Source organism: Pestalotiopsis fici, assembly GCF_000516985.1.
Source record: "Pestalotiopsis fici W106-1 unplaced genomic scaffold PFICI_Scf_2, whole genome shotgun sequence".
Classification (NCBI taxonomy): domain Eukaryota; kingdom Fungi; phylum Ascomycota; class Sordariomycetes; order Amphisphaeriales; family Sporocadaceae; genus Pestalotiopsis; species Pestalotiopsis fici.
Genome location: NW_006917092.1, coordinates 245,526 through 268,963, shown reverse-complemented (window position 1 = coordinate 268,963; position 23,438 = coordinate 245,526). Strand labels below are relative to the sequence as shown.

The 23,438-nt window shown below is 50.6% G+C and overlaps 8 protein-coding genes across 8 annotated transcripts; 4 read left to right on the top strand and 4 right to left on the bottom strand.

Annotated features, from left to right (window-relative positions):
• Positions 1-2,218: 2,218 nt before the first annotated feature.
• PFICI_02212 (uncharacterized protein) lies at positions 2,219-3,601 on the top strand (the record flags this gene model as incomplete). The annotated part of the gene is made up of 2 exons (XM_007830793.1): positions 2,219-3,186; positions 3,244-3,601. The coding sequence occupies 2 exons, from the start codon at positions 2,219-2,221 to the stop codon at positions 3,599-3,601; spliced, it is 1,326 nt and encodes a 441-aa protein (XP_007828984.1).
• A 736-nt stretch (positions 3,602-4,337) lies between these two features.
• Positions 4,338-4,940, top strand: PFICI_02211 (uncharacterized protein; the record flags this gene model as incomplete). Its single annotated transcript, XM_007830792.1, has 1 exon — positions 4,338-4,940. The coding sequence occupies one exon, from the start codon at positions 4,338-4,340 to the stop codon at positions 4,938-4,940; it is 603 nt and encodes a 200-aa protein (XP_007828983.1).
• A 1,358-nt stretch (positions 4,941-6,298) lies between these two features.
• On the top strand, positions 6,299-7,594 carry PFICI_02210 (uncharacterized protein; the record flags this gene model as incomplete). The annotated part of the gene is made up of 2 exons (XM_007830791.1): positions 6,299-7,058; positions 7,119-7,594. 2 exons carry the CDS (start codon positions 6,299-6,301, stop codon positions 7,592-7,594), a joined length of 1,236 nt encoding a protein of 411 aa, XP_007828982.1.
• A 72-nt stretch (positions 7,595-7,666) lies between these two features.
• PFICI_02209 (uncharacterized protein) lies at positions 7,667-8,297 on the bottom strand (the record flags this gene model as incomplete). The annotated part of the gene is made up of 2 exons (XM_007830790.1): positions 7,667-8,016; positions 8,084-8,297. The coding sequence occupies 2 exons, from the start codon at positions 8,295-8,297 to the stop codon at positions 7,667-7,669; spliced, it is 564 nt and encodes a 187-aa protein (XP_007828981.1).
• A 1,058-nt stretch (positions 8,298-9,355) lies between these two features.
• PFICI_02208 (DNA-directed RNA polymerase II subunit RPB2) lies at positions 9,356-13,256 on the bottom strand (the record flags this gene model as incomplete). The annotated part of the gene is made up of 3 exons (XM_007830789.1): positions 9,356-9,518; positions 9,578-10,806; positions 10,860-13,256. The coding sequence occupies 3 exons, from the start codon at positions 13,254-13,256 to the stop codon at positions 9,356-9,358; spliced, it is 3,789 nt and encodes a 1,262-aa protein (XP_007828980.1).
• Positions 13,257-16,249: 2,993 nt separating this feature from the next.
• PFICI_02207 (uncharacterized protein) lies at positions 16,250-17,953 on the top strand (the record flags this gene model as incomplete). Its single annotated transcript, XM_007830788.1, has 6 exons — positions 16,250-16,630; positions 16,691-16,740; positions 16,809-16,891; positions 17,076-17,492; positions 17,564-17,864; positions 17,923-17,953. The coding sequence occupies 6 exons, from the start codon at positions 16,250-16,252 to the stop codon at positions 17,951-17,953; spliced, it is 1,263 nt and encodes a 420-aa protein (XP_007828979.1).
• Positions 17,954-18,409: 456 nt separating this feature from the next.
• On the bottom strand, positions 18,410-20,107 carry PFICI_02206 (uncharacterized protein; the record flags this gene model as incomplete). The annotated part of the gene is made up of 1 exon (XM_007830787.1): positions 18,410-20,107. One exon carries the CDS (start codon positions 20,105-20,107, stop codon positions 18,410-18,412), a length of 1,698 nt encoding a protein of 565 aa, XP_007828978.1.
• A 508-nt stretch (positions 20,108-20,615) lies between these two features.
• Positions 20,616-22,382, bottom strand: PFICI_02205 (uncharacterized protein; the record flags this gene model as incomplete). Its single annotated transcript, XM_007830786.1, has 3 exons — positions 20,616-21,872; positions 21,943-22,269; positions 22,332-22,382. The coding sequence occupies 3 exons, from the start codon at positions 22,380-22,382 to the stop codon at positions 20,616-20,618; spliced, it is 1,635 nt and encodes a 544-aa protein (XP_007828977.1).
• Between the last annotated feature and the right edge of the window lie 1,056 nt (positions 22,383-23,438).

Here is a 23,438-nt window from a genome sequence, read left to right as displayed (position 1 = left end):
CCCTCGACTGCTTTATGTTCCCGCCAAACTTCTTTTCCTGGGCAGCAGCCAGCTTTTTCGATTGAAGCTCTTGAGTTTCCGATTCAAGATTCGGAATGACTTTGAATAATTTATCCATGGCGAAAAATTGGTCATCCGTAAGTAAGGTGTCCCAGTTCTTTCTCTTTTGGCCAATTTCCAAGCATAAGCATTCCCGTAATCCCTTCAGCGGCCAAAATGGTACGTGTTATCAGGCCCATATTGCCAGCAGGTGAGACTATTCCTTTCAACTGCGATCAGCAGCACAATGGGGAAGTCCCTCCTTTCTATAACTTGGTTGAAACTTGTCTCGAATTGGGAAGAATGGTCTCCATTTGCACCGATCCAAAGCCTTGATGAGAGCAATTGCAACCTGCCTGGGCCGAGCTGCATTGACACGTTCAGCTGGGTGGGAGAGGTAGAATAATGGGACTTACTGCATAAATAGATAGTGAATCGGCTTAAGTAATCTGGATTTTTATCTGACCAAGACGGAAAAACAAGAAAGAAAGAATAGAGATGGCGGTGGAGGTCGAGGTTGGGGTGGAGAGATGATTTGGGGAATGAAATGGGTGGAACGGATTGAGCAGAGAGGAAAGCTTTTAAGAAGATCAATTGTTGGTAGAAGTACCTGCTCTTGAGAGCTGTATGATGCCATAGTAATGTGACTTCCTACAGTACAACGTATTGTTCTCGGAAGGATCCAAGCACAGAGGTGAGCCTGTGATACGTTCTAGAAGCATAATGCGGCAGCCACAGACAACACCCAAACTGCCACGCTTGCCATTCACGGTGGTTTTGCTACCGTATCATTCAATCGTAAGCTGTACGTAACCTGAGAAATCGCGTCCTCTCTTGTCCATGACCTGTACCATGTGAGCTACAGGTGCCTTCCTGGGAGTCAACAACGTAATGCTTCCAAGAAGTAGCAAAGCTGACAGGTGAGTAACGAAGAGCAGTACCGCAGTCTCCTGTATACTGGTTGAATTTTCCAGAAATGCAAACATCAGGACTGGCAAGTGTTTTGCTCTGCAATCAATGACATGTCTACGCTTGCCAAGAGAATTGCATGAATTGGTGCTTTGAGAAGCACATACCGCAAGCTGCTGGCCAACATGTTTAAGCAAGGAAGTAACACACGAAGATATAAGTAACATATATTAGAAAATTGTTAGATACAATAATTTCCCGTGCGCCTTGGACATCGGATCTTCCATGTGACCAGCGCTCCATGTTATGCGTGAGAGCGTGTTTTTGCATGCAGGATTTCATGTATATTGATTCACGTTTTCATGACGTTACTTCAGGGGAAATCTTGCAGATAATCATTGCATTGTCATTCAAACGATGATCACTCAAGGTTCATTTGATAAAGCATCTTACTGAGTGATGATAGTTTTCCAGCAAGTTGCCCAATTCTAGGAGAGCTGCCCTCGAATCATGTCTAGTCCAACTGGAAACTACTCTGTTGGCTCCAGGGTCTGAAGAGCCTGTCAACGAAAGCGACGCACCTGTCGGCTCCCCACCAATTCAAGTAGCTATTTCAATGAGAAATTAAGTAGAAAACGGTCAACTATCGACGCTCAAAAGTGGTCATTGGTTGATGTGAATGCATCTGACGACTTGTTGGAGATACATGTACACAATACTACGGCGCGCTATGAGCTTAATCGAGGGGTTCATCGTTGGGAACAGATTCTGCATGCTCGTCGTCAAGCCAATCACAGAGTCGGACATCATAGTATACTTGTGCCAGTATTAATACGAACGACCACGATTTTCAAACGAGCCTTTGGCTGAGCTTGCCATGTTGAACAGCTCGGCATTAATTTAATCTCCTGTCAGGTCAAAATTGTTGCAAGAGCACGAGTCAGGATTTGCTGGCTTCCAAAAACTCCCTGTCTGAACAATTGCCGTGAATTTGGACCGAGTGATGGTTTTTTTCTTCTAACCCCAGACTCCATAGCGGGTAAGATCGTTGCTATGGGTCCCCCATCCCAAACTTGGCGTGGGGCCCGAGCCGACTTCGCAATAAACCAAGGGGCAAAGAATGAAAGAAACTATTGATAAAAAGATGTCATATGAGAGACTAGAACACGTGTTTCTCTGGTTCTTGATTGACTTTGTCTAGTGTTGGGAGTAAGGTTGGAATTTGAATCAATTTTCGTACAAAAGTCTGCCCAGGAAGAAGCACATAATCATGGCCGAGCAAAAATCACAACCCCTGATTCTTATAGCCGGAGCAGGCATTGGCGGTCTCAGCACGGCCCTGGCGCTACACGCTGCCGGCTACACAGACATTCACATCTTTGAGGCCAGCTCACACCTGACAACACTGGGCGTCGGCATCAATGTCCAGCCATCAGCCGTCCTGATTCTTCGCAACCTGGGTCTGTTGCCGAGACTGCACGACATTGGCGTCGAGACCAAGGAACTCAACTTTTACAGCCGTCATGGCAACTCGATTCTGTCGGAGCCGCGCGGAGTGGGTGCCGGGTATACCATCCCCCAGTTCTCGATACACCGCGGAGAGTTCCAGATGCTGCTGCTGGACGCGGTCAAGGAGCGTGTTGGTGCCGACCGCGTCCACCTTGGCCATGCCTTTATGGGTTACACGCAGGACGAGCAGTCCATTACAGCCAACTTTGCCCGCCGAAACAGTGAAGAGCCAGTCGAGATTCCGAGCATGAGCGGAAGTATTCTGATTGCCGCAGACGGCATCAACAGCACGGCACGACGCCTGCTCTACCCCAACGAAGGCCCGCCTCGTTTCTCTGGACGTATTCTGTGGCGCGGTTGCATTGAACGCGAGCCATATCTGACTGGAGCATCAATGATCTGGGCCGGCCACGCGAACCAAAAGTTTATTGCCTACCCAATCAGCGGCTGCTCAGCACGTCGGGGCAAGTCTTTGGTGAACTGGATCGCCGAGCTGCGGGTGCGCGACGAGAACGACCCGGACCTGACTCCACCGCCAGCAGACTGGACCAAGACCGTGCCGAAAGAGAAATTCGCCGGGCCCTTTTCCGAATGGACCTGTGGAGGTTTGCAAATGAAGGACTTGATCGATAGTACCGAAAAAGTGTTTGAGTTTCCCATGTGCGATCGAGATCCAGTGGAGCAGTGGTCATTTGGCCGTCTCACCCTCCTTGGAGACGCTGCCCATGCGTATGTCCTGAAATACTCGACTCATTGCAGTAACTTTTTGCTGACATGAGAAACTAGGATGTATCCAATTGGATCCAATGGCGCGACACAAGCCATTATTGATGCCGAGACGCTGGCAAAGTGTCTGGTCGAGAAGCCCACCGATCTGCCCGGGGCTCTAAAGGCATACCAAGATATGCGTCTACCTCCGACGGCACAGATTGTCATGGCTAACCGTGCAAATGGCCCGGATCATGTATTGCAGCTTGCGCATGAGCGAGCCCCCGACGGCTTTGAAAACGTGTACGACATTATCCCCAAGGAAGAGTTGGAGGGCATCGGTGCAGCATACAAGGCCATTGCCGGGTTTGAGCGCGACGCAGTTAACCAAAAGGCCAAGGACACGGAATCGCTGCCTGAGAGATTTGGCGTGTGATAGGATTGCGTCTGCCGATAATGCAAGAAAGAAAGAAAAAATGTGTAGAGGAAAAGAAAACATGATGCAATTCAGGTGGGGGAAAACATACCAGTGAGATGGCAACGGGAAAAAAGTCATGGCAAAAACGCGTTGGAATTGACTTGTACATATAAAGATCCAACCAATCAAGAATGCAGGATCCCAAGCAATGCACAAGACCTGATGAGCTCAGGCCATGGGATTTTCCCGCTCGAGCCGGTCGCAATTTGCATTTTCATCATATATAAAACACGACCTAATCTATCAACATGATGCCCCCTCCCATCACCTCATTGGGGCAACATTGGTTACGCACTCTCACCAATACCCCGACTGTAATCACAATTGGGGGCGCACGTGAAACAGTTTGCTCGCCATGCAAGTCGTGAGGAGAATTCCACAACATCCAATCGCTTACCCAGTTCAACTGCATGAATCCCCCAGGCCAAGCATATTACCAGTGACCACCTCCAAAAATGTTGCTGCATGTATGGGGAAAAATGACCATGTGTGCGACCCCTCTCGCACGCCTTCGTATTTTTTATTCGCCTCCCTTGGAGATAACGGTTTGCCTTTTTGTATTTATCTATTCATGTGTTGATTGATATGTTGCTGATCTTGTAGTTCAAGTTTCATTTCCTTTTTCCTTTCACCCTCTCATCATACCGTCTGGCACGGTCACCCAACCCCGCGGTTGAGGAAGGAATAAAAAAAAATGGGGTCAACCAACGTGACCATTCAGTCCAGAGCACCACAATTTCTGGCCGTCGTGGGCATCGGCCTGGCTCTGGTCTTGGCCATTCTCTTCTTCTACTTCAATATCCGCCGTCGGGCTTTTAACCGACACCGCGCCGGCGACCCGGAGCGCGCCCCCATCAGATTTCCCGGCGACGACGCGGCGCCTCTCCTGTCCGAGGTCGTCCCCGGTCCGCCGGGCCCAGATGAGTATCATCAGACCACCAGCTACGGCGCCACCGCCCTGGAGCCGAGTCCTGCGAACAAGCGGGAATTCCTGCACCAAGGCGGAGGGGCTAAGAAGAGCGACAAGGAAGGAGAAGACGCGGGGCCCGGTCAAGTCATGGCCGAGATCGAGACAGGCGCCGGCCGGCCAGAAACTCCCGACGAGGCCAACTTGAGCTCCCCGTCTGACGAGGAGGAAGACGACGACAGGACGCCGGTTGGGCCCTCCACGACAGCCAGAACCGACTCCGAGGCCCCGTTGGACTATCTGGGCGGGGCGGAAGAGGAATGGAAGCAACCGTCGCGGCCATACAGCCCGACAACAACTGCTTCATCGGCCCACTCAACGGGGCGATGATTCATGCATGCCGAAAGCCTGTGTCAAAGGTGGTAGACTATACATTGATTCGGGTGGACGCGTATTCGTATTTAACTGCAGGCCCAACCATCTTGGTCAGCGCAGTTGAAAGTTTCTTGGGCAGCACACGCTTGGCCTGAAATGGATCATGATAATAGGAGAGGCGTGAGAGTATTGAGTAATGGAACTGCTCGTGGCCCTTTTTTTCCGACGTCGTCGTCAGTGACACAAGCTTTGGGACAAGGAGGCTTTGACGTGTCTTACATTTGGTAGTTTTGCAAGGAAGCTATGGCTTGGAGTCAAGCCTATTTTTATGACATGATTTGAACAGTATCTTTAGAGGTATGCTTTTGGATCCAAAGTTCAAGGGGTGCCTGGTAAAGGCAAGTCAATCTTTGTCGTCCGGGGATAAGTCATCCCCATTGAGATATAGTAGGGGACCGGCTTTTGCTCGCAGAGACATCTAGATGTTCCAATTGTCCAAGTCGCACAATGGTCTAGGACTTGTGACCAAGGAAAACCTTCCTCACCTATCATCTTACCCGTCTCTGGGGCCATAGTGTGTGAAGTGATTCGCCCAGACCATTTAACCCAAAGGCGAGGATGAAGTCTACAGCCACATCTCACGTTAGTGCATGATTATTGCCACTAGGACACCATGGGCTGGATTAGTATGGGGGAAAAAGTTGTTTATCAGGCAATACACTTTGCTGCTGAAGTCTCGCGACGGCAAATGAATTTCTCACCAATACCGTCTCTCGCCTCCTTCAAAGAAGATCAAAAAAACAATATCATCCCAGCTGGGTAAGCTTGGGGCTGAAAAGTTGTCCAGGGGTCTCACTCTGGATGGCGCGTCCAGTCTGCTGGCATTCCTCATTGCTTTTTACTTTCCACCATTCCCTTGTGTTGCTTGCGGTACGGCTGTCCCCGAAAGAGGCTCGGCGTGGCCATTCATTCGACCCTCTCCATCTGAGACACGGTCTCTCATGAAAGGATCATGGAGAGCACGACCCCCGAGAAGATGATGCCCCTTCGGATTACATTCCTACACTCTCTCCCCTTCCCATCTTCCCGACTCTATTTCCGTAAAAGGTATGGCTATCCCTCACTCGACTGCCCGGGTGTATGCTTGAGATCTGGGACTTGAACCCCATCGTCGACGTCCTTCTCGCGACTTGCAAACATTTCACCCTCCCTGGAAGCCAAAGTAAATCGAGCGGGAAAACCAATATACAGCACGGCAAGACCAACCTAGATTGTATTTGCAGGGGATAATGCCGATGCCCTCTAGCACACGCCACGTTTTCTGCACGACAGCGGCCCGGACGTGGCAGCGATAACAGGGGAAAAAAAAAAAGATGCCGCCATCTTATTCCGACCCCCGGCTTCAAAACTTCACCATTATCGGATCCGACGGGGTGACGCCCATTCAAGTGTCCATGCCCCTCATTGACGGCATACGGGTGCAACTGGACAATACATGTATTAGCTGGAGCGTGCAGCTCGGGCTTTGCCTCATGACGCTGCTCACGGTGCTGCTCCTGACGCCGCCCTCGCGGATGCGCCGCGCCATCAACGCCGTGCACATTGCCTCCATTGTCGTCGCGGTTGTGCGCCTCAGTCTCTTGATTCAGTACTTTCCCGGGGCCCTGACCAGTTACTATGTCACGTGGACCAAAGACCTCAGCGTCTTGGAACAGGATGACTTTGAAATGTTTGTCGCTGGAATGGCCCTTAATGCCCTCCAGTTTGCTTTCATCGAGGCGGCCCTCATCATGCAGGCGTGGACCCTCATCAAGTGCTGGCGGAGCGCGTGGAAGTGGGCAGTCCGCATCACGGCCATCATCTTGGCCTTGGCCACCGTCGTCGTCAAGGTCTTGTGGGTGGTGCACTTTATCCAGATATTGCATAGAACATTGCTGCCAGTAAAAATGGACACTGTCGGTCGAACGGCGACTGTCCTGGGTGCTGCATCCATCTTCTTCTTTTGCGGTCTCTTCGCTACAGACCTGACGGTGCACCTTCTAGCCACAAGGTCCCTCATCAGGAGACTCGGGAGAGGTCTGACTAATTTGGAGATTCTGGCGATTGGCAATGGAGTGCTAATGATATTGCCAAGTGAGTATTTCTTGCTCATGATAAACCCCATTATTTTACACATCATTGACACTTGTGTAGGCCTATTTGCAGGAGTGGACGTGGCGTCCGGTCTCAGTGGATCTCATGTTCTTCCCTTTGATGCCGGGTCCTGGGTCATGACGCTCGTGGTCATTGGACTTCCCTTGACTGCCCTCATTGCCAAGTACAGAGGACCGACGTCGACCAGCCCTTCCAACCAGGCATCTCACCGACTGTCTCTTTTTGCCAACGGGCCGATGCATGTTCTCAAGCCGCACCATTCGGGGGCCGCCGACAATATCACCCTCGACAGTCCGACAGGCGACAGCTTCATGGCCTCGCGAGATGCCACGCGCGCAAACTCCATCATGAGTGGCAGAAAAGCACCAAGTTATTTCAGTAGAAACCCCGGGCCATCACACAATGAGGACATGGAAATGGGGATTCAAGTGAGAAAGGATGTGTCCGTGGTCTTGGGAGGACCTGACACGAACATGCCGAGTTTATCGAGTGACTTATATAACATTGGGAGATAAGCAGGGGACTTAATCAAGGCCTTGTCATTTTCATATAAATTAATAAAGATGATGTTCATCTTGTTGACTAGATCAAGAGGTCGAAGGTGTCACGTTGGTGGTCGTATACGAAGCACAAGACTGTCCCTGAGTGTCCACCGTCATCTGAGCCGCGTCATCGTGGCCACTGGCACAAGCACCTCCACTGGCGACCAGCTCCCCATTCTGCAAAGTAACAAGCTCAATACCCGAGGCCGTGCAGTCCTCGGCCCTAAAGTGCGTTCCATTGAATCCCACGCACGCATCCACGTCGACCAGATCAGGTCTAAAGCCTGCAGTAAAGGTACGCTGCACCTTGAGGGCTGCATCTCCCGATGAGAGGGTAGTGGGAGTCATTTGGCGATCCGCAGCCGTGTCGACACATGCGGCGTCGACTATTTCTCCTGTTTTAGTGTGTTAGTCTCCTCATGTCATCTTCTTCACGTCGTGAATGGTGCAAGGCTCTCTTACCGTTATTTCTAAATGTCAAGCACTCATTGCCTGGGACACCTCCAATCTCTGTGAAAACCTGAGTGCTTCCAGACGCACCCGATGTTGCCGCCCCCGTGGCCGCAGCGGCTGCGCTCGTAGTCTGGGAGCCAGCCTTTCTGTTGCCGCCGCGTCTAGGTTCGACAACAGCAGCGCTGACATAGGCGGCACCAAGCAAGAGGACAAGAAACTTCATGATGAAAAGTTGAGATTGTGTGCAAGCGCAAAGACAAAATGTTTAGATATGATACAAAGAGTTGGTTGAAAGAACGTTGATGAAAACGAAGCGAATGTGGTCCTGCCAGAAAATTGGTCGAATAGTAAAATACTGAAGGTGAAAATCCAAGTGAATGATGGATGGGACGATCAGTTTATAACAATCATATTATATTGACACCCAGAGCAGGTGGGCTTGGAGGCAGTCATGCTCGTATTGCTTTCTGCCCCGTTGCAAGACTCTCACGTATACTACTAGTCCTCGCCTCCAAATCAAAGGCCCAGAAACGTCTCATCATTGGATCTGAGGCAAGGGGTCGCCCATCGACGTCCATCAATGTGGGGTTCGGTTCAGAACTTGGGGCGCATAGAACCCTGCCGACAGGGATTGTGATGCTCCTTTGCCCATGCCATGGGACCGAGTTGAGACGACACCCAGAGCCTCATGTCGGCGCTAGAAGTATAAGCTTGAAGACAAGGTTCTCCGTAGACGGCATCGCAGAGCCGAGAAATCAACTACTATTTGTTGTGCTCCACACCATCATCATTCACCTGTGTCAAAAACAAAATAAAAAAAATTCAAAGCTGCCATGACTTTTTTTTTTCTTTTACGTATTCTCATTATACTCAGAGGGGCCAATCTAGAGCTCTCTCTCATTAGTTATGCAAGGCGATGCTCAACTGTATTCCTCTTCAAAGGAACTGGGAAGCATCAGCAGGCCCCATTGCTGCAGACAATGCTTGCACAAGGTACTCAAGTTCACCACCATCGACGCTCAACTCCAAACGTCATCGCATGTTCTGCCCCCTACACCTTCAACGGTGGCTCTTGGTTTTATAGAAATCAGTATAAAACGCCCGCCCAATGCAGCTGCTCCACAGAACTCCCCCCAAATTTACACAATAGCTTTCTTTTGTTTTGACTTTTCCAGAATCGACGAGCAAAAACGAATGCTGATGATGTTGGCTTGCTGTTCATGAATGTGCCCGTCATATTGTCGATCTGTCCATGTGACAGTCTACTCATACGGCCTCACTTTATCGCACAGAAGCACCTGAACGGTCGGTGAACATGCGACTGGCAATGTTCATGGCTTGCAACTCTTGGAATAGGAGTTTGGCCGCATAGGGAATGTGAATCTGCGCAATTTTGGTCTTATTCTTGCAGGGTCTGCATTCAAACGTCTGGTTGGTCAAGTGCCTGTCGTATACTTGGGTTAGTTTCCTGAAAGCGAGAAGGATGCATATGGGATAACTTACGCAATTGGCGTCATGAGACCGCAAATCTCGCAGACGTGAACTCTGAACGCATCCGAAACCTCAAAGAGTCGCTCTTTCAGGAACGCGGCGGCACCGTGGGCTATCATACAGTCACGTTCCATTTCTCCGAATCGGAGACCACCGTCCCTGGCACGACCCTCGACGGGTTGACGAGTCATGATCTGGACCGGACCACGAGCACGAGCGTGAATCTTGTCGTCCACCATGTGGCGGAGACGCTGGTAGTAGGTAGGACCAAAGAAGACCTGTGACCGGAGCTTTTTACCAGTATGGCCATGGTACATGATCTCGAATCCTCGAGACTGGTAGCCATGCTCACGTAGCAGAGCTGACACGGAATCAACCGTGACGTCGGTAAAAGGGGTAGCATCACCCTCCATACCCTTTAGCGTAGAGACTTTACTGAGGAGACACTCGACCAAATGGGCAATGGTCATTCGTGAAGGAATGGCGTGGGGGTTGATAATGATATCAGGTACGATACCCTCACGGCTGAACGGCATATCCTCTTGACGGAAAGTGACACCAATAGTACCCTTTTGACCGTGTCGAGACGCGAACTTGTCACCAATCTGAGGGATCTTGGTGGTTCGCACCCTAACCTTGACGTAGCGGAGACCATCTGCGTTGGTTGTCATGATGACCTGATCAATGATACCGCTCTCGGTGCTTCGCAGAGGCGTTGAGGCATCGCGCTTCTGATGGGCTTTTGTTCGCTGACCAAACTCTTCATTATCGGGGTTGATGGGCGAAGTCTTGCCAATGATGATGTCCTCGCCGTTGACGCGCACGCCTGGGGCAACAATACCATCATCGTCCAACTTGTCGTAGGTACCGTGCTTCAGGCGCAGTGTGTCAGACCGGAAGGGTTTCTCGAATTGTTCGATGGTGTTGATTCCAACACGTTTCTCGCAATCGCTGTAAGAACGGAAGAACAGACTTCGGAACAAGCCGCGGTCGATGCTGCTCTGGTTCATGATGACGGAATCTTCCTGGTTGTATCCAGAGTAGCAGGCAATTGCCACGATGGCGTTCTGACCAGCTGGAAGCTCTCGGAACTTGAGGAATTCCATGGAGCGAGTAGTACCAAGAGGCTTTTGAGGATAGTAAAGAATGTTGGCCATTGTATCCATACGACGAGAATAGTTCGTCAGGAAGAAGCCCATGGCTTGTTTACCCATGGCGGATTGGTAAGTGTTACGTGGAGACTGCATATCTGATTAGTTTTGAACTGAAAAACCTTGCCTACTTTCAATCATACCTGGTTGTGATCCGGGAAGGGAATAATGCTGGCGCAGATACCCAGAAGCATGCTGGGATGAATCTCACAATGTGTGTACATGTGCGTGGTAGGGTTGAGCTTGGTCTTTAATCTGGCATTGAGATCCTCGCTGTTGTCCTGACTGACGTCGATACCTTGCTTGGCGAGTCGATAAGTTTCCAAATCTTCAGGTGTCATGCAAATCATGGCTGTCTCCTCTTCCTCTGCATCGAGGTATTCAATAACTCCCTCGTTGACGAGACCTTGCCAACCAAAGAAATCTTCACTATCGGGTGGGAGCGTAGCATCTTGTTCCAGTCGTCGGATCATGTCCTTGTTCAGGACCAATCTGCCACTCTCGACACCACGGTCGGGATCGTCTTCTTGTTCTACAACGAACAGCGGGCGCATGACACGACCGGCGTCGGAGAAAATCTTGAACTCTCGGTCACGAATGTCACGAACCAGGGAGACCTCGGCAGGAATCTGATTGCTGCGACGGAGCTGTTGGACATCTCTGACCAGAGCCTTGGGGTCCTGGTGGACACCAATCCACGAGCCATTGAGGAAGATCTTTGTGGCGTTGGGGTAGCGCACAGCATCGTACTCTTCGAGAACTTCCATGTTTCTAGTAATCATGTAATCGATGATGGGCTCAGTGCTAGTACCTACACTCACAGAGCACATGAGAGACAGATTCTTGACGAGACCGCAGGCCTGACCTTCTGGTGTTTCTGCAGGGCAAACCAAACCCCAATGGGTGTTGTGCAGCTGACGAGGCTTGGCAAGCTTTCCGTCACGCCCAATAGGCGTATTTGTTCGACGCAAATGAGACAATGTAGATGCAAAGGTGTATCTGTTCAGCACCTGCGACACACCAGCTGTCGAACTCATGGCCTTCTTCTGGTCACCCCAGTTTCCAGTGGCGAGAGAGTATTTCAAACCATTGGTGACAATACCAGATTTGATACCGAATTGAACCTGGAAGTCCTTGTTCTGCTCAACACAACGCTTGAGCGTCATGGTGATCTCGTTGGTAAGCTTCCGGACAATATTTCGGAAAAGTTTGGCGAGAAGAGGACCGGCCAAGTCCAGACGCTTCTTTCCAAAGTGATCACGGTCATCAGTGTCTCTGCGACCGAGGGCACATTGCAGGAGCTTGTGTACCATGTAGCCCAGGAAGAAGGCCTTTCTCGTTTCGCAACCCTCGCTCTGGGAGATGTGCGGAAGAGTCTCCTTCTGTAGAATGTCCCTGGCGGCGCGAACACGTCGGTCTCTTGTAAAGCCGGAAACTTGATTTCCACGCTTGCCAATAAAATCAAGTGCGACCTCACGGTCTTGAATACAGAAAGCCTCTTCAATACACGGCCGCAGCATTTCCAGCATTTGACTGTCGTTTCTGTCGTAGCAGATCTGGTTCAGAATGTCCTCGTCCGAGACGACACCAAGGGCACGGAAAACAATACCAATAGGCAGGTCAGACTGCACATATGGCAGAGTTGTGGCAATTGTCTGACCATGTGTTCCACTAGAACCACCCTTGGCGTACAGCTTGAGCATCAGAGATGAAATCAAGCGCGAGCCCTTCTCCAGCGCACTTCTGATTTCAGCCGTGTATGAGTATGGACTGGGCTGAGCCTTCTTGAAGACTTGGACGATGTTGGCAGCAGAACGCTCCTGCGCAATGAGAACCTTCTCACTGCCGTTGATGATGAAGTATCCACCCTGATCATATGGACACTCGTTCAAGAGGAAAAGGTCATCTTCAGTCTCGTGTGCCAAATGGCAGGCCTTGGATTTGACCATCACCGGCAGCTTTCCAATAAAAACCATGTCGGGATCCTTGTCCTTAGAACTATCCTTGGTGGTTGCTGGAATCGGGACATCTTCTTCCTCCCACTCAAGGTGGCCAGGTCGTTCACCAGTCCGCTTGAATTCTTCGTACTGTTCATCGTCAAGCTGGTCGTCGGGAATAGGATACTCCACGCAGACAGAGCGCTTCTGGGTGATTTTAACGTAGAGCGGAGCCGAGTACGTCAAGTTTCGATCGCGACATTCGTAAGGCAGGAGCGGTGCCATGATACCCTCACCTTCTGTAATAACAGGCCTGGAGACTGCAATATGGCCGAGCTTGAGTTCATATCGACGAACTCTTATGGGACGGTCGGGTGTCGAGTCTGGAGGGTTGTTCTGGTCGAGACTGATGTGAGAGTATTCATCAATCAACTCCTGGACGGTAGTCTCTTGAAAGTCATTAAATGAGTCGATCTGTTGTGACACCAGACCCTTTGTGTCAAAGTAGGAGGAAATGACTGTCCAGCAATCCTCGGGCGTGATGCCCTCCTCAGCTTCGCCATCGAACTCGGCATCGTACTCGTAATTCTCGTACTCATCCATCTTGTCTACCGGTGAGAGTGTTCACGGTTGATGGTGGTGTGTTGGGTTTGAGTACAGGGAAAGACGACCAAAGTGGGAGTTGTCCAGCCTGATGCTAGTGTTTGTCTTTCAGGAAGGCGCGCAAAGTGATTGGTTCCTGTCGTAGTGCTGAAGACAAGATGGATAAGAAGTAATCTGGCGATGATTCTTCTAACGAGGCAGGAGGTGATGGCCAGGGAATCTCTTCTCCGGGCGGTAATTGTACAAATGTATCAAGAAAAGAAGCAAACAGAGAATAGTTTTGATGAAGTAGTTGAGCTTGCTTTTTGTCGCAATAGATGGAGCGAGTGCTCGCCCGGCTGGAAGGCGCGTCGATGCGACAGGCGCAGGCGGCGGCGGCGGCGAATTGTCAAATGTTGTCGCGGACTGGAGGCTGTCTGTCGTCGTTCTTCTAGGAGACACGATCTGCCTTCGCAAAACACGTCAGTGCCGGAGCGCCCCAAAAAAATCAGCAAGCTATCCAGAGCATCAGTAGATACCTTGATGATGCACGGTGATTCTTCCGACAGATGCGCGCGTTGTTGTGTCGGCCTCCACACGTCCAAGGGCCCAGGAATGTTGATGCTGGTGATGGACAGCAGCCTGGCTGACAATTTCGAAGATGCGGCTCTCTCTCTGGGTTCGAATGGCAAAGAAAGCTCGGGCCTCAAAGGGGAGCGAACCTGGCGCTAAGCCGCATCTGTCACTGGCGCTGTGCGAGCAGAGGCACTCACGTCACGTGGTCTGGAAATCAACCTGGGAGGAGTCGCGTAGGGCGACGCGACTTGCAAACAGGTGGGCCTGCTACATATGTAGATACATAATCAGCTACGGCGACCTACAGGCGACCCTTGTGAAACTCGCTAGACAGATATCACACATGCTACAAATGCCACAGCATACGGATGTTATGTCCATACAAACATATTGACGTACGTATCGTGAAGTCTGCCAGCTTTTTTTTTTTTTTTTTTTGGCTTGCATATGTGATATTCATCCCGCTCATTGTGATCCTTTGTTGTTGATCTATCCGCTTCAGCGACTACTACTGGTTGCAATCATCCTCCAAAATACTTCACAAGCACTATATCTATTAAACTGGCATTTTAATCGAAATCACGCGAAGCGAGAAACATTCATACAGAAACGACTTTTGGATGCAGTTTTCTTGTTATTTTCCCCTTCTCTTTCTTTCTTTATTCCTCTGATATTCTCGGAATTGAATGTGTACAATGTTTGCGCGAGTCTTTCTTTCAACGAGCCATTGTCTCTCGTGCAGTCATGTTTTGCCCCGCGCTTCGTCTAGAAATCAGACGATTACATACAGCGCCGTTTCATTTATTAAGCGTTGACCCGGTACAGCATTAATTGCTATTTGAACTCCATGGATCTGTCGCATGAGCTCCTAACAACTATTTGTGTAGCCTGTGGGGGTAGAAGGAGTACCACTTCATCTGGAGCAGGCATTACCCATCGTCAGCCTGGCTTGCCTGGACGTTTATTGATTATTATTCGCATGCTGTGAAATCGGGAAGTCTGCAGCTTCGCCTTCAAGGTGTAATGGTGCCAGTTCTGAGCATTGCAGATACATCAGATTGGATTGCTATCATACTTGTTGGGTAAGATCGGAAGTACTAGGAATTCATCTAGCCTACATAGCTTACGTATAGGTAGGCATGAATGCAAGCAGTATGCTTTGATCTTCATTCAAAAGCAAAACCACCTTCAGACGGCCAAAGGGGGAAAAAAGGATGGACAGTCAGCATTGGAGCTGGCAACAAGATCTAGCCCTCGAGGTTATTAGTGGAGCCCGGACATTTGGCAGGCCAAGCACCGACTTCTCAAGCTGAGCATCCCCCCGAAGACCCCAAACCAAGAACCCAAATTCAGGTGTCACAAGATCTACATACAGAGTATGCGATCTGCATCTATTGCCAGGTTGCACACCAACTTTATTGCGTGCAACCCCACTCGAGATTGCATCCTACCATGTAACGTCTTTGCATCCGTCGGCACTACAAAATGGAATTCACTATAGCGTTTTCCAATACTATGAAACCAGGAAAAGCAAAGACCATTCAAAAACTGCACACGAAAAAAGTGACGAATCGCCTACGGTAGTGGGAATTCCGCCGATGCCCAGCAAGCTAGCCCCTCACTCGCATGGAATCGTCGTTCAGTCGACAAGGTAGTACGAACTAAAGAGGGATTCCCCCCCAAAGTCGGCGAAGAGACGATCGCATGAGCGCCACTTTTGGAGTAGTCAAGGACGCCAATCTTTTTTCGTTTTGTTTTTTGCTTGCAAGCGCACAATTCCTTCGGGAGTTCATCAGCTGAAATGCGCAGTTGAACTTTTCGGACCCCAAGGACTCGAATTCCTCAGCTGCCGACCTTTAACGGGAGGCGGGGGGTTTGTTTAAAAGAAAAGCCCGGTGTTCACTGCCCAGATGGGCATAACCAAAGCTGATGAACCTGATGGACAGGGCAGAGTGATTGGACCAAGTGGTTTCTTAGGAAGATCGCTTGGTGGCTTCCGCCCCTTGTCGATTCAACGGATCCGAGGATCTGGGACGATAGATTATCTCACACACCCCTCCCCAAATCACAAATAGATCAACTTACTTTTGTGTGCGTGCCTGTGTCCAGCTGAGTGAGAGGTGCGGTGCGGTTCGCTGAATACCGCATCTACCAAAAAAAAGCCAGTCAAGTTTTCCGTCCGCCTCCTCTTCTCTCCCTCCGATAGCCCTAAGGGAAAACTTGAGGCCATCGCTCGAGTAATTTCTTGTGAGAATGTCTCTCTTACCTCGCTGAGATTGGCCGATTTTACTATTTGCACTTTGGTGTCTCTGATCTTCATTTTCACTGGGGGCCAATCTTCCATAAACAGCCGAGCTTGCAAACTTTAGCGGCCACTGGTTCTATACGCACTACCAAAGAGACGGACAAAGAGGCCTAGACTCTACGCCAAATTGGCCATGGCCACGCCTAGTAGCGACCCGGCCGCGGCTCCGAAAGGAGAAGCAGCAGCAGCGCCAGTGGCAGGAGATGGAGTTTTTTCCGCGACAACATTTGTGGAAAACACCGACAGCGGCAGCGCACAACAGGCAGACGAGAGATATCCAGGTGGCACGGCAGTCAGCGGCAGCACAGCAGGAGGGGCCGTGACAACCAGCGGGGAGACGGACATGGATCCATTGTCGAGAGCGGATGGCGAGATCGCGCAGTCACCAGCCAGGGGCTCAAGCTCGACCCCATTTGAGCCAGCATCCGCTGGAATGTATCACGAAGATGGCCACAGCTCGTACGAAACCTCTGACACTCATGGCGATTCGAGTTCATTCTCCATAGGGCTGAGCGTACGTCCATATCTCTAGACCCGAGATGCATAATAGCTGGGACGATTAACATGCCGACAGGTTGACTATGATGACGACGACACAGACTCGGCATTGGGGAGTGCGTTAGGGTAAGTGTGCTGCTTTGTGTTCTGCATTTCCTTACTGCTAGTTTCGGCCCTCACAAATATACTCCCAGGGGATCGAGCATGTCTGCAACGTCGAGTATCTACGAGTTCGTGGAAGAATTTGGAAGGACTTTCCACCGGTACAAGGAAGGCAGTAAGTTTGAGCAACCCGAAACATGGAATATAAGCATTGGACTAACCAGGATTGTAAGAATACTTTCTTCCGAATGATGAAGTGAGCGCCGCGCCTTTATGAATAAAACGTTACTCCACACATACTAACCCATGTCCATCCTTCCAGCAAGAGATAAATAGGCTTGATCTTCAACACAGGATAGCCTTGCAAGTGCTCGAATGGAAATTATACCTGGCGCCGCTCGAGAGCCCCAGCCGGGTTCTTGACCTCGGCACGGGAACTGGCATCTGGGCGATAGAGTTTGCCGACCAGAACCCTGGATCCGACGTCCTTGGTACCGATCTCTCGCCCATCCAACCCGAATACGTGCCCGCCAATTGTCGATTCGAGATTGACGATGCCGAGGACGAATGGATCTACAGCCAAAAGTTTGACTACATCCACGGTCGTTACATGTGCGCTTTTCTCACCGACTTTCCAAAGTTGTTCCGGAATATATACGACAATCTCGTGCCAGGTGGATGGGTCGAGTTCATGGAGACATTGATCTTTTTCCAAAGCCCAGATGGCACACTGGAGGGGACTCCATTGCAGAGGTGGAATGAGCTCATTATCGAGGGTAAGCGCATGCCGACATATTAGATGAAAGCCCTAGATGGCCGACATTTCTTGATGCTGATACGATGGCAGGCGTCAAAAACATGGGCCGCAATGTCCTTTCCTGCAAAAAGTACAAGAGGTGGATGCTAGAAACTGGTTTCGACCAGGTGACAGAACGAAAGTACACAGTGCCCGCCAATACATGGGCCAAAGGTCGCAAGAATAAGGAGCTCGGCGCCCTGCAAATGGTCAACAATCTCAACGGCGTCTATGGTCTGACCATGACCGTTCTCACAAAGGGGCTCGGTTGGTCGAGTGAAGAGGTCGAAGTCCTTCTTGCCGACGTGCGGCGAGATATGAGTGACAAGAATATTCACGCCTACATTACCATGTATGTTTCGCTCTGCGAAAAGTACTGCAATACGTTTGATCTGCTGACCACAAACTAGTTACGTCGTCTACGGTCAAAGGCCCTACTAATACATCCGGCACACTTGAGGACATATGAATCCCATCTCTCACGAGTTACGAATCCAGCACACAATTTGCCTGCTCTTTCCCCTCTTGATATGATTCCCATCTTGTACATTGTCTTATAGAACTGATGCAAATACTCCAAGATATCATATTAATGTTTCAGAATAGAACAAAGTCACAGCGCATTAAAAGCCTTCCAAATATCAGTTATCAAAGTTGATCTATTGCTACCTTCCAAAAGACAAATAGTGTGTATGATCTATCGTGCGCGTGCAGCGGACCGCAAGGACACAGGGATTTGATAGAACTATCTGTGATATTTGATGATAGCCATCCCATCGTTTAAAGTGCCGCAGCTTGTCGTAGGCATAGCCGTCTTATCGGGTAATAAGCCATGCTTGGGCGCTGTATGGCAATCCTCTCGCCGGAGATGAGTTAGCAAGGCACTGTGTACCCGGATCAATCTGCCTGTCCTTTGCCCTTGCCTTTCTCCTTTGATGGATGGCGGGCCTTTCCCATGCTTGCACCAGGATCGCCATCAAGATCTTCTTTGCTAGTGCCAAAGTGCCCACCACTGGCGATCCTTAAAAGGCTGGTGCTCTTCTCCTTGTAGTAATTTACAATGTTCTTGACCTGCCCTGGTCTACGTGGCTTTGGAGCGACCAAGTCACCAGAAGATAACCCTGCTTCTCGAATCATGAATCCGCTCGCAGTCTGTTGGCCCCATCGAGCATCTCGAGAATCTGCCTCCTGTACATGATGCGAGACACCCGAGACCGCACGATCAGTTTCATCGAGCTTGTTTTGTCTGCGTTGGGCGATGCGCCTCTTGCGATCTTCTCGTTCGCGTTGTTTGTCCTTTTTCTTCTGTTCCTTACGCTTGTCTCGATCCTGCTGTGCTGCCCGCTTGAGGAGCCCACCCTGTACCGAATATGACGTGTGATGGCTCGCAACACTGTCATTACTGGGACGTTGGGATCTTGATAGACCATGGCCATGCATAGACTTGTTGCTTGTCGTACCGTCGCTCGTTTCTTGAAAGATATTGTCCTCAAGTACGCGTGGAGTGGACTGGTTTGCGCCGTCCAGACCAAATAGGTGGGTTTCCGCGTCATCGCTCACAAACCTCGGTATGAAAGGGAAACTCTTGCGTGCCGGCAGCAATGGAAATACCGAGCGGTAGGGAGAACGAGTGTACTCGATACTCGTCGTTGACTCACGGTATGACGAACGATATTGCTCGCGGCAGTGACTTCCATCAAGTGATTGTGTCAGTGACTGCGAGATGCGGCGCCAGATGTTGCGGACGGGATGATGGCTTCCCACTACTTTATGTACAGTTGACACGGGCTCTCCTGCTCCATTCATCACCACGCTCACGTGACTTGCATTATTGGAGGCTGTTGCGTGCGATTGAGAACGGCGGTGAAGGTGTTCAAAATGCTTGATACGGTCTTTGATAGGGGATCCATGATCAACAGCAGGCGGCGTAGGGGATGATGGCTCGAGCTTGTCCTGGCCATCTAAAAAGGTGCAATCAAAATCGTCAACAGCAATCTCGGTGGTCAAGGCCGGCGGCGTTGACTGTGTCTGATGCGAAATGGCGTTAAACTGACGTGCAAAAGACATCATAGATCCCGAAGAAGACCGATCGAATAGCTTTAGCAGCTCGGGAACTCTTTCATTCCCTTGTGCTGATCCACCATCCTCCGCCAGCACGCAAAATGCCCCATGATTATAGGACAGTTCTGTTTGTGTGCCAAAGTCCTTGCTTTGACGAACTTCTCCAGAGCCTTTCTCTGATGGTTTGCTTTCTCTTTCTCCGAAAAAGATAGAGGAACTTGGTTCGGTTTTGTTCGCTGCTTCCAATATCTCAAACTTGGACACCAATGATCCTAGTCTTGAGAGGCGCTTCTGGGGTCGTGTCGATGTTGGTCCAGCTTTTGCATGGGGGTCACCCGCTCTCGCATGGTACTCTCTTGAGCCGGCAGTCTGAGCATTGGTTGTAACGGAGTCTGCATAGTTTATTGAGTCGGAGCCGGTTCCCGACTTGTTGCGACGGAGTCGCAGTGGTGGGGGACAGAACTCAGGGGGAGGACTTTCAAAGCGCACCGGAGAGCTCAGGGATGAGCCCGTCGAAGCAGCTGCGGAAGCCATGGAGCCAAGGTGAGATATGAAATATAGCAGGAGTCCAAGAATTCCGAGAGAAGACTCGGCCAAAAAGAGAAGTTTGACGCTGATTACCTCGAGTCCTGAACCAAAACAATAGTGAGATTGATTGAAGTGGAAGGGTTTAGGCCAAAATGGAAACAAGGCGAGGAACTGATTATGGATACATACGCCTAGGATAGCTCGTCTCGCAATCAGAGAGTTCTTTCCCGTCTTGGAAACAGCATGAGTCCACCACACGAGGCAGCAAGCACATGAAACTGGGAAGCAATGAAACGGGCATCTCTCGATGGAAGCCGCAAACATGGAAAAGCGCTTGCTGCCATGTCTTGTCAGATCTTGAGACGGAATGGCAACTTGAGCTATTCATATCGCATTACGAGAGAACTATGGCAAAAGGAGAATCGGGAAATAATTTTCTTCAGTTCTTTAACAAGTTCACTTGACATGAATTGTGCTTTTCCTATTAGTAATAGCCTTATTGTTGGGGTAGAGATTAGGCCGTCAGTCCCATGCCACGTCCAATCTTCTTGGCCAATGCCTTCTTGAGATACCATTCTCTTGCCAAGCTTCGTGTGGTCTTTGCAAACACAGCCGGGGTAATTCGGCCTCTTTCGACGGCTCTGCCGAGCATGAATATGGCATCGCCTAACGCGCGCTCTTCTGCTACAACTTCATACAGCTGGTTTCCGACTACTGTAGGCGCAACCAATAGATCATCGATATTGGGAAGTGCTTGTCGTCTACTGTTAGATATGACGACATCTGCCTCTTTCATTGATGACTGCAAGTCTACAGTATTCGAGCTGAGGACGTTGGATAAAGCAGCAAGCGAGTTGGTGTCCGTCTGGATATTTTGGAGTGCCCCAAGCATGGCATTTCTCTGAGCGTTCAGTCCTGCCAGAGAGGTTTCGTTCTGCTGGCGTGCGCGAAGGCGGTGTTGGTGTAGTGTCACGGCAAGCTGATGCAATAAGGCATCCTTCTCTGGGTTTGGGGGAATGGGCGGTGGTGGCAGATTTGATGGCGAAGGCAATGCTAAAGTTAGTGGTTCTTCGTCCATGAGATCAGGTGGAGGCGGACGTTTTGTTTGTGGCTGCACGGAGACTGGCTGGAAATGTTGTGGAACAGGTTGCTGCTGTTGCTGCCAATTCACCGGCGGGCCGGCATATGATGCTCTTGGATTGTGGTAGGACGTTGTCGACGATGGTGAAGCCACTGACGAGCCTGGAGGCATCTGCGCCACGTATCCTGGTGGACCAGTAGCTTGTGCGACAACCGGCTGCTGTTGATGGTGGTGCGGAAAGTGAGGTTGTGGTGGATATTCCTGCACAGCTGCGTGCGGTATCTGCTGTGCTCCAGCGGCCTGGGGCGGCAAAGGCGGAGCAGAATCATACCGGGACAGCCTGTTGGACTGTTGCTGCTGCGACCCGTATTGACTTTGCGGTCTATGAGCGCCTGTTGGTAGCGGTGGCAACGGCGGGCCAGTATTGGCATTAATGGCCTGGCCCGGCACAACTTGTGGACCATCACTACCTTTGGGAGGAGGCGGTGGAGGTCGGCCATCCGGGGTATGGGGCGATTGAGTGTGGGCGATGCTTTGGGTGACCTCTCGAGGTAGAGGAGGAACCGGCGGTGGCGTTGGTGTAGGACTAGCCTGCTGTGTCGGAGGCCTGGGCTGTTGTCGCGCGATCACCGGTGGCTCTTTGGCGAAGATGTCGCGCAATATCGCAAGGAAGTCGAGTATCGAGGATTTCTAACAGAAGTTAGCGGTATGTTCGTTGATAGCATCGAGGTAGCATCGCGTGTCACGTCAAGACACTTACATCCCAGAATTCGGCCCACCCCGCCAGATACGGATGGTATATGCGCCCTTGAGGATCAACATGTTGACCTGGCCTGATCATCATGGACTCAGTTGGGGTAACATAGCCCAAAGGGGCCTCTCTGGGATATGCATGAGGCACCCATATCGATATCGGGAATCGGTAAGTCTGCCCTCTGAAGACGATGGGAATGGTGCCCGAGAGATGGACGAGGAGAGCCGATGCGCCATTGTCGAAGGTGTGTACGTCCGTCCTCGGCGAGAGCGACGGGTAGTGCGACAGAGCTTGGGCTACATCGTTGTAGGTTCGCTGGACGTCAGTGTACTCCTGTCGAGCGCAGTCAGTTGGGCCTATTCAAGTCAGAGGCATATTGAGGTAATTGCTCTTACGCTCGTCAAGACGCTGTACAGCCAGTTGAGGACGTGCTGTTGGACAACCATTGTCATGCCCCTCGCAATATTCGAATGGATTTCTTCAGGTCATGATTGGTATGACAGTCATATGCAGTCAACCTCGGCTGAGGTAGTCAGAGCGAACTCATCCAACGTGTCTTATCTGGATGGTTTGCGGAGTGCCGAGCTTGGGTTCGTCCACCTCCCGCTGTGTGAAGCTGGACTGGAGCCTTGTCGTCGGTCACCAGCACTGCAGATGCCCGCCAAGGCTGAAGCATGGTGGTAATAGTGGGGGGCCACCGCCCAAAGGTCGTGCCGGTGTTACCTAAAATGGCCTGGAGGCACGGGCTTAGTGGGAGTTCTGGGCCTTGTTCCACGATTGGCTGGCACTCTCCGCGCAATCAACTACCTTAGCATCCACTGCAAAGTTGTGCCCATCAGCCGTTGCAGCAAGCCCTCAAGGTTGGCACACTCCACGTGCCCGAGGGGGGAAATTCCGTCATGGAGTCGATGAAACGACAGCCATCAGATATCATTTTTGCCATTCATGATGCAGCTGTTTGAGCCCTGGAGCCTTGGAGCCATTAAGTAAGCCGACGAATGCCGCTGTGTAATAACGAAACCCTGGCAAATAGTAATGACGGCCCATCCGGCGTTTCCTCTTGTCGCCCTCGGTTATAAATCACCTCTTCTGCCGCTATCCCTCTATATTATAGCAAATTACTATACGACACCTACTATCCAAAGACCTAACCTAGATATCCGACCCGTTCCATGAGCAATTGACTAAATATCTTTAGGACTGACTACCATGCGCCACCCTTTCGACCGCCATGTTCGACCCACATGAAATGACTTATTCATCCACACAAGTTCCCGTCACCCGTGATTCAGGTCCTAATGGTATCAAATATGTGTATGCTCACTTGGCTGGGTATTCCCTGACGCAGTCCAGCTAGTCAGCAGGTAGAATTGATTCCGCTAGGGAGCTTTTCAAGGCGAAGAACCCCGACATCGGTCATATCTCGCTGATTCCTTCCTCTGCTTTTTTGCTTTAACGTCATTGTGTTTCTTCATAAGGTCAATATGCTGCAGTGAACACCA